The sequence below is a fragment of the Malurus melanocephalus genome, unplaced genomic scaffold, assembly GCF_030028575.1.
Source record: "Malurus melanocephalus ecotype Western Australia unplaced genomic scaffold, MMel_1.1 scaffold_672, whole genome shotgun sequence".
Lineage (NCBI taxonomy): Eukaryota > Metazoa > Chordata > Aves > Passeriformes > Maluridae > Malurus > Malurus melanocephalus.
The window spans coordinates 308,566-317,678 of NW_026623904.1; the positions used below are offsets into that span (position 1 = coordinate 308,566).

General features: G+C 57.2%; 1 protein-coding gene across 1 annotated transcript; it reads left to right on the forward strand.

Annotated features, from left to right (window-relative positions):
• The first annotated feature begins 2,335 nt into the window (after window positions 1-2,335).
• On the forward strand, window positions 2,336-9,107 carry SLC16A6 (solute carrier family 16 member 6). Its single transcript, XM_057383995.1, has 6 exons — window positions 2,336-2,478; window positions 4,893-5,134; window positions 5,685-5,828; window positions 6,468-6,596; window positions 7,426-8,247; window positions 8,800-9,107. Exons 2-6 carry the CDS (start codon window positions 4,900-4,902, stop codon window positions 9,066-9,068), a joined length of 1,599 nt encoding a protein of 532 aa, XP_057239978.1. The 5' UTR covers window positions 2,336-2,478; window positions 4,893-4,899; the 3' UTR covers window positions 9,069-9,107.
• Window positions 9,108-9,113: the final 6 nt, after the last annotated feature.

Sequence of the window (9,113 nt, forward strand, 5' to 3'; positions counted from 1 at the left end):
CTCCCATGGCTGAGCACCTGGACTTGGCATGGATTTCAGATGAATTTCTGATGAATTTCAGATGAATTTCATACGGATTTCAGATGGGTTTCAGCTTGTTTAGGATGGGAGTGTGAAGAGTGAAGCTGCTGAAACTTCCCTGAGAGCACCAATGGCTGTTGGGTCAGCATTGCCATGAGAAACCAGCAGCAGCTTTCCCAAAGTTCCTCAGCAAAAGCAACAATTTGCCTCATTTTGGAGAATTTGCAGAATTTTGCAGCAGCTTTCCCAAAGTTCCTGAGCAAAAGCAACGATTTGCCACATTTTGGGGTATTTGCAGAATTTTGCAGCAGCTTTCCCAAAGTTCCTGAGCAAAAGCAACAATTTGCCTTATTCTGGGGTATTTGCAGAATTTCTGCCTGCTGCCTTTGGCTCTGCTGCCCCACCAGCAATCCCATTGTCACAAAAGAAGGGAAAAGCAGGAGAAGGATCCCCGGCCAAAGCAAACACAGCAGCCGTGGCGTTGCAGGAACAGTTTAACCTGGGACACATTTTGCAGGATCTGCAGGTTCCACATTAACCCAGCACACCGTGGTGGGGTTTTGGGGCAGATCCCAGCAGGGCAGGTGAGGAGGGGTGTGCTCACCCACCCCCTCTGACCCATCTGCTGTCCCCTGCAGGCAAAAAGTCACCGACCCACGAGTCACAAGGAACGGTGCCAGGCTCCAAAACCTCCTGGCAGCATCTGTTTGTGCCCAGCACACGGAGAACAGGAGCAGGATGCAGCGAGMTGAGGCTGCCAGAGCTCCAGCAGAGCTTGGACAACGCTCCCAAGGCACGGGGGGCGATTTTTGGGGGGTCTGTGCAGGGCCAGGGGTTGGACTCAACGATCCCTGTGGGTCCCTCCCAGCTCAGGACGTGCTGTGATTTTAGGATGACTGAACCTCTGCTCCCTCCCCATCCCTGCAGCTGGTGAGTCGATCTCCCYTGCTTCGCTTGACTCACAAATCCCAACTTTTTCAGCTTCCTACATAAGGGATATGTTTTCCCTTAAAAATGCAGCTTAAGGAAATCGGTGTCTCCTAAATGTGCAACTAAGGGAAATGTTTTCCCCTTAGAATTCAACCAAGGCACATGTTTCTCCCTAAAAGAAAAAAAAATGCAACTGAGGGAGATGTTTTTCCCTAAAAAAATGCAACTGAAGGAGATGTTTTTCTCTAAAAAAAAAATGCAACTAAGGGAGATGTTTTCCCCCAAAAAAATGCAAATGAGGGAGATGTTTTTCCCTAAAAAAATGCAACCAAGGGAATTGGTTTCCCCTAGAAATGCAACCAAGGGACATTTTTTTCCTAAAAATGCAACAAAGGGGCAACTTTTTCCCTGAAAATACAACTAAATGAGATGGTTTTCCAAAGAAATACAGACAAGGATGTTTTCTCCTAAAAGTGCAACTGAGATAGTTCCCCCTAAAAATTTAATTGAGGGAGGTTTTTTTTCCTAAGAATGCAACTAAAAGAGATGTTTTTCCATAAAAATACAACTTAGGGACAGGCTTTTCCCTAAGAAAAAAAATTGCAAGAGATGTTTTCTCCTAAAAATATGATCAAGACCAATGGTTCCCCCTAAAAATTCAAGCAAGGAAAACGTTTTCCCCTAAAAATGCAACTATGGGAGATGTTTTCCACTAAAATTGCAACTGAAGGACATGGTTTTCCCTAAAAATGTAACTAAAGGGCATGCTTCCCCCCCAAAAAATACAACCATAGGAGATGTTTTCCCCTAAAATTGTAACTGAAGAACATGGTTTCCCCTAAAAATACAACCAAAGGACATGGTTCCTCCGAAAAACACAACTGAGAGAGAAGTTGTTCCCTAAAAATGCAACTAAAGGAGATGTTTTGTCCTGAAAAATGCGACTGTCGTAAACCCGCATCTTAGGGGAACCACTCAACGCCCGGAGGGGACAAAATCATTGTGCTATCCCAAAAATCAGCATGGGTGGGGGCTCCAGCGTGTTCCCCCCGCATCCCACCCGCATCCCCCTGAGCGCACCCCGGGGATGCTCCGGACCCCGCTCCGGCCCCGCACCTGCCGGAGCGCCCCGTGCGGGGCAGGAACGGCCCGTGGGCTGCCCGGGGGTTGCTCGGGGGTTGCTCGGGGGTTGCTCGGGGGTTGCTCGGGGGTTGCTCGGGAGCTGCGGGACCCCGCGGATCCGCCGCGCCGCCCTTGGCTGCACCGCCCCTCCCGCACACGCGGTGCCGCCGCTGGGCGAGCCGGGCCCGGCGCCGCGCACATGGGCGCTGCGGAGCCGCCGGCAGAGACCGGCTCCAGCCGGTATAAAAGGGCTGCGAGCGAGCACCGAGCAGCAGCAGCCGCCGCCGCGGGCAGCGGGAGCAGCAGCGGCCGGAGGCCGGCGGGCAGCGGGGCCGCCTCCTCGCCGAGGGTCGCCCGCTCGCCCTCCCGGGCCATGGGCAGCCCCTGACCCCGCCGCAGCACCGGGTGAGTGGGGCTCCCGCCCGGGGATTCCGGGGGAGCGGGGTGGGGGAGGGCTTTGTTTCACCGGGTTTTTTTTTTTAATTTTTTTTCCCCCCGTTTGGGGCTCTTTTTAACATAATTTTTTTTCATTTTTCCAGCGTTTTCTTTCCCCACCTCCCCTCGCCTGCATCCCTGTATTTTTAGCCCGCGGCCCCGGCGATGCAGGAATCAGGGCTGAAATGTTGGGAAAGTGATGCAGGGAAGGGGGGGCCACGCCGGGCCCCCGCGCTCCGGCTTCTTCGTTTTCAATTTTTTTCCCCGCCATCACTATTTCTTTTAATCTTTAAATGTACAAAACACACGCCCAGGTTCGCGGTTTCTCCGCGTTGTTTTTCCTTTCCTTATTATTATTTTTTTTTCCCTGTTCCCTAAGCGTGCTTGCTCCCGATCTCGCTCTCCCCCCATTGCCCGTGCGGTGACACAGGAATTCACGGCAGCCCCGTCCCCTTTCTCCGGGGGTCTCCGGGCACTTCCCACAAACTTCGGCCGCCTGCGGGGGTCCCGCCCGCGCCCCTCGCCCGCTCCGGGCTGCAGCGGAGCCGGGCGCGGGCGGCAGCGCAGGGATGCAGGAGCCCACGCCTCGCTCCATCCCTGGCACCGAGGATCCCCCGGGAGCCGCGCACCCGCCTTGCGGCACCGCGGGAGGGGCTGCGGACCGTGGGGACCCCCCTGCCCCTCTCGGGGACCCCCACAAGGGGCTCCCAGCCCGGCCGAGCTCCCGCGGGGCCCCGGTGGGCGCCGCTGCCGGTGCCGCGCACTCGCCTGCTCCGCCGTGCGAAGTTCCCGGGGGGCTGGGGCGGAGATGCCGGAGCCGCCCGGGTTCTCCCGAGCCGAGAGCGCGGTGCCGACGATCCGAGTCTAAAATGGAGGAGGGAAATGCCTGGTGGCTGCCGGGGACGGCGGCGCGGGGGGGAGCGCACGGCACGGCCGCAGGTCCGGGCGGGACGGGGCAGCGCACGGGGCGGCTGCTCACGGACACCGCTCGGGGCTCTGCCGGGCTGAACGGGGACAGCGAGGGGACTCGGCCGCGTTCTGTGCCCGCAGGGGACCGGCGGTGACCCCGGCACTGGCACCTTCCATGCACGTGTGGCGGTGACCCCGCCACTGTCCCCCTGCGCACGTGTGGCGGTGACCATGGCACAGTGGCCATCTCTGCAGGTGTGGCAGTGACCGTGGCACACTGGACACCCCTGCAGGTGTGGCAGTGACCATGGCACACTGGACACCCCTGCAGGTGTGGCGGTGATCCTGTCACCGTCCCCCTGCACAGGTGTGGCAGTGCAGTGGCCTCAGCTCAGTGGCCCCCATGCAGGTGTGGCAGTGGCCAGACACTTGTGCCCCTTGCACAAGTGCGGCGGTGACCATGACACAGTGGACCCCCATGACAGTGACTCTGGCACAGTGGACCCCGTGCAGGTGTGGCTGTGACCCCAGCACTGTCCCCCCCTGTGCGGGTGTCATGGTGACCCTGGCACTGTCCCCCCCGTGCAGTTGTGGCAGTGACTCTGGCACTGTGACCCCAGCACTGTCCCCCCCCGTGCGGGTGTCATGGTGACCCTGGCACTGTCCCCCCCGTGCAGTTGTGGCAGTGACTCTGGCACTGTGACCCCAGCACTGTCCCCTCCGTGCAGGCGTGGCAGTGACCCTGGCATTGTCCCCCCCCCCCCATGTGGGTGTGGCAGTCACCCCAGCACACTGTGCTCCCCCTGACTGTGACACCGGCGCTGTCCCCCCTGTGCAGTTGTGGCAGTGCCGGGGTTCCATGAGGAGCTCCATGCGGGACCAGAGCCACCCCTGCGCACCCACAGCCCCCGGGTGACACGGAGCAGGGCTGAGGACACCCCGTGTCTTATGGGGTGATCCCCCTGCAGCCCCCCCTGCCCTGGGGGTGGCAGCGGTGCCAAGGGCTGCGGGGGAGCCGGTGCACGCGGGGATGTCCCCACCCCCCGTTTTGAGGTGTGGGCAGCCCTGAGCTGCTGTTTTGGGGGGAGCCAGACTGGGGAGGACGGGGTGGCCCGGGGGTCCGTGTGCTCCAGCCCGCGCTGGGTTCTGCGGTGGATCTTTCACGAACCGCATCCATCCGCCCCCGTGCATCGCCAGACTGATGACAGCTCCCAGCTCCCGGGCTGGGCTGCTGGAAAAAGCTCTGCCCGAGTGCTGAGCCCAGAGTTTCTGCTGCTGGGCTCGCAGGGCACCGGCAGGAAGGAGCCCTGTGGAGGGACAGAGTCAGAAATACCAGCCCAACTCCCACATTTAATCCCTGGGCAGCGCCGGGTCCAGCTCGCGCTGCCTGAGGGTTCCACAGCTCCCAGGCTGTGCCTCTCCCAGCAAAACTCAGCTTGAACTGACGCCTGACTCTCTCTCCCCTCGTCCTGCAGATCCAAAATGACGGTCAAAGCTGTAAAGATGCCGTGCACCTCTGCAAACGTTTATACTAAAGTGCCTGACGGAGGATGGGGCTGGACGGTCGCCTTCGCGTTCTTTGTTGTGGAAGCCCTGACATACGGCATCATCAAATCGTTTGGAGTCTTCTTTAACGACCTGATGGAAAGCTTTGATGAAACCAACAGCAGGATATCGTGGATTATATCCATCTGTGTGTTTGTACAGACCTTCACAGGTGAGGGGAGCAGGGTGCAGGTGCAAGGGGCGGCTACGCTGCTGACTCAGCACACCAGGACCTGGCACCTGTGACTTTGGTGCCTCTAATGGCTCCACTGTAAATTAAATCAGGGCCATAAAGCTCAGAGGCTGCTCCTCAAACTCTGAGAAATGTCTGTCTCAGCCTGGCAGTCCTTGGGTGGTGCAGGGACATGGTCCGTGTCGCTGAACCTGACCCAGTGGTTCAGGTCTCACCAGCAAGGGGCAAAAAATAGAGTTTTGAAAGCAAACTCTGCAATGAAAAGGATTAGAAATAGCTTGAGCCTCGCTGAAATCCAGTGCTGTCCAGGCATGTGGCTGCAGATTTGTCTCAGGCTGCCACGGGCTCAGCTTTAAGTCTGTTTTGGTGATTTTTTTAGCATGTCCCAAACGCTGTGAGCTGTGCAGTGCTCCGAGGGTGAGGTGGCACCTCATGGGGACTGGGCAGGAGCACGAGCAGAGCCCGTGCAGGAGTTGGTGACTGTGAATTTGCCGGGTTGGGCGCTGACCGAGGCTCTCTCCCTCCGCAGCTCCTCTGTCGACGATCCTCAGCAACCGCTTTGGCCACCGCCTGGTGGTGATGGCCGGGGGGGTGCTGGTCAGCAGCGGGATGGTCATCGCCTCGTTCGCCCGCTCCGTGGTGGACATGTACATCACCATCGGCATTGTCTCCGGTGAGTGCTCTCTCCCGTGGCACACGGGGTGTGCTCAGTGCTGCTGCCCCTCCAGAGCTCACCCTGAGCAGGGATGGACCCTGGGCTTGGCTTTCTGCCCTGCCTCACCTGGGCACCGCCCTTGTGCATCTGCGCTGGTCACTTCTGGACTGGGATCGCTGGGGAGACCAAAGCTACGCCCGGCCTCAAATCCTCTAACGCTCCCTCTGTCTCTGGTTTCTTTTCCTGACACTTTTCCCTCTCTCCAGCCTGGCCTGGGTGTCCTGCTCATGTCCTTGCCTTGCTTAGGGGGAGCAGTTGCTACAGGCTCAAATACTTTAAGCAGACGAGGTCCTCAAAGCGGACCCCAAAGCTGGCTGTTTGGGAGCAGAAGGCAATATCTAGCAGGTTTGGGAGGCTGGGGCTCTTGGTCTGGATTTTTACTTTTTTTCTGGTTTTTTTTTTTCTCTTCCTCACTCCCATTTACAAAAAAAAATAACATTCTGGTTTCCCCAATGATTTTTTTTCCAGGGTGACTTGCTGAGTTGGCCGAAATGATTCTGTAATCACCAACCGGGAAAGCCGACTTAACGTGCTCTCGCATCGGTGTTTCCCCCTCCTTTACTTGTTGTTATGGCAATTTTTGGCATTTATTCACAGGCCTGGGATACTGCCTCTCCTTCCTCCCGACTGTCACCATTTTATCACAGTATTTTGACAAAAGGCGCTCGCTGGTCACAGCGGTGGCATCCACAGGGGAATGTTTCGCCGTCTTCTCCTTCGCACCAGGTACGGGCACGGCGGTGCTGCCACCCCTTCCCCCGAGCAGACAGGAGCCAGGGGCCCACAGGTGGTTGCCCACATGCCCGTGGCACTCATGGCAGAGTGACAGGCTGTCCCCAGGGGTGTGTGACCCTGCCTGGTGACGCGTGCCAGCGCGGGACATGCCTGCTTGATACGCAGCCCGCCGGGCTCCCTATATAGATCTGGCAGGCTAAAAATAAGCCCGAGAAACTCCAGCTATTTAAAACACAGCAGTACCCAGAGCTGCTCCTAAAGGTTAGTGGGCTTGTGCTCAGCACAGGCTGCCAAAGTGCCGCAGCTTTTTGGGGACCTGTCCCCAGTTGCCACGGCCCTGTCACCCCCACCGTTTATGAGATGTGCTCATCTGCTCCAGGCTAATACCCACAGCAAAGCTGCTTTGGGTGCAAACGAAGGCTGCTAATTAAGCAGTGACGTTGCACCTCTGAGCAGGGTTAGGAGACTTCCTCTGCTGGCTGGTTTCAGGGTGAGGGCAGCTGACAAAGGAAGCTTAATCATTTTGTTTGCTCTCCTTCACTGTGAACAACACCCCCTTTGTCCCCAAACTTGCTGAGACCTCAAAAGGGTGGCTTCTGCTAGCCAGGTGGCCAGCACAGCTTTTGGCTGCTGTCTGCTGTAGCAGAGGGGAGGGAGGTGGGTGCCAGACCCTCGGGCAGGAGGGATCCCCTGCTCAGCCTCTTCCAGAGGTGCTTGGAACCCTCCAGTGGTGAATCTCCAGTTCCTCCCCTCACCGTAAATCCAACTCCTTGGTGTAACTACAGGCCTTGCCAGTGACATCTCTCTCCTCTCCCCTCAGCAATCACGGCCCTGAAGGAGCAGATTGGCTGGAGGTACAGCCTGCTTTCTGTCGGGGTGCTGCAGCTCGGCATCACCGCCTGCGGATCGCTGCTGCGCCCCATCGTCATCAGAGAGCAAGAAGAAGTGAAAGCGCAGCCTCCAGAGGAGTCCACAGAGACAAAGTACATGCTTGAAAACGAGCAAACATGCACCTCAATCGAGTCCATAGACTCAGGAGTCGATATAACTACCTCACCCAGCAATGTGCCTGGAAAAACCAAAGCAGAGCCGAAAAGTGAAGAACCAAAGCAACACGGACAGAACCCCGTAGAAAATAACAGCACCCCTCCAGAACCAAAAACCAAACTACTGGACTTCTCTGTGATGAGAGACTATAGCTTTATCTGTTATGCATTCTTTGGCCTGTTTGCAACCCTGGGCTTCTTCGCTCCTTCCCTCTACATCATCCCCCTGAGCCGCAGCCTGGGCATCGGCAAGGACCACTCTGCCTACATCCTGTCGGCCATGGCCATCGCCGAGGTGTTTGGCAGGATTTTTGCGGGCTGGGTGCTCAACAAGAAGCCCATCCGCAAGATCTACATCGAGCTCATCTGCGTGGTCCTGCTGGCCGTAGCGCTGGTTGCCTTCCCCTTTGCCTCTGGATTCTGGGGCTTGATGATATGTAGCGTTTATTTTGGGTTCATGCTCGGCACGGTGGCGGGCACGCATATTCCCCTCCTGGCTGAAGACGACGTGGTTGGCATCGAGAAGATGTCTTCTGCAGCTGGAGTCTACGTCTTCATTCAGAGCTTAGCTGGGTTGGCTGGACCACCCCTTGCAGGTAACTAAAAGTTGCATTTTCATTTTGTTTTGGAGGTGTTTGCCAGCTGTTGGTGCTGATCTCTGCCTAGGGAAGGGTTCTGGCAGCACTAATCACAGCTTCTGAAAGCCCTGCAACCAGCACTGGGAGTCTCCCAGAGCCAGCAGACTGCAATGCAGCTCTGCAGAGTCCCACAGATGAGGCACTGAGGAACCTCAGAGGGAAGGGAAATGCTGCAGTGCTACCCTGATCCTGTTAGAATCCCAAAGCTGGCATCACTTCAGGCACAACAGAGGCGAACCGCTCGCGCTGTGCCTGTGCCACTGCAGAAAGGTGAAGCCTGGCAGAACAAACAGATGCCTGGTGCACCTCGGGCTCAGCATCCCCGCAGTGCCCAGGGGCTTCTGTGACCCTGTGTACCCCAGAACACAACGGGTTTGCTTTTTTAACACGGCATCTGTTTGTCACCGAGTTCTGGCCACAGATAAAATGCAGATTAAAACCCTCCAGGAGGGCAGGGCAGGGCAGGAGCGGGCTGTGCCTAACTGCTGTGAATGTTTTTTTTTTTTGTAGGTGTCTTAGTGGATACGACAAAGAACTACAGCTCAGCCTTCTACTCCTGTGCTGCTGGCATGGTCCTGGGGGCCGTGTTCCTGGCCCTGGTGAGGCCGTGCAAGACTGGGCTGTGCCACCACCAGCAGCAGCAGCAGCAGCAGCAGCAGCAGCAGCAGCAGGTGGAGGAGAGCACGGCAGGGCCACCACCAGAATTGCCAGATGACTTTATAGACATGGATATTGGAAAAGCGGAAAATTCAGGAAAAGGCTCTGACAGCGTGGTATAAAAAGCCCTGTTCCTTCTCCATCTAATAATGTACTCGGCGTAAGGC

Coding starts and splice junctions, on each gene's coding strand:
- SLC16A6 (XM_057383995.1), top strand. CDS start 4,900: ATGACGGTCAAAGCTGTAAAGATGCCGTGCACCTCTGCAAACGTTTAT. Junction 5,135..5,684: donor GTTTGTACAGACCTTCACAG/GTGAGGGGAGCA, acceptor CTCCCTCCGCAG/CTCCTCTGTCGACGATCCTC. Junction 8,248..8,799: donor GGCTGGACCACCCCTTGCAG/GTAACTAAAAGT, acceptor TTTTTTTTGTAG/GTGTCTTAGTGGATACGACA.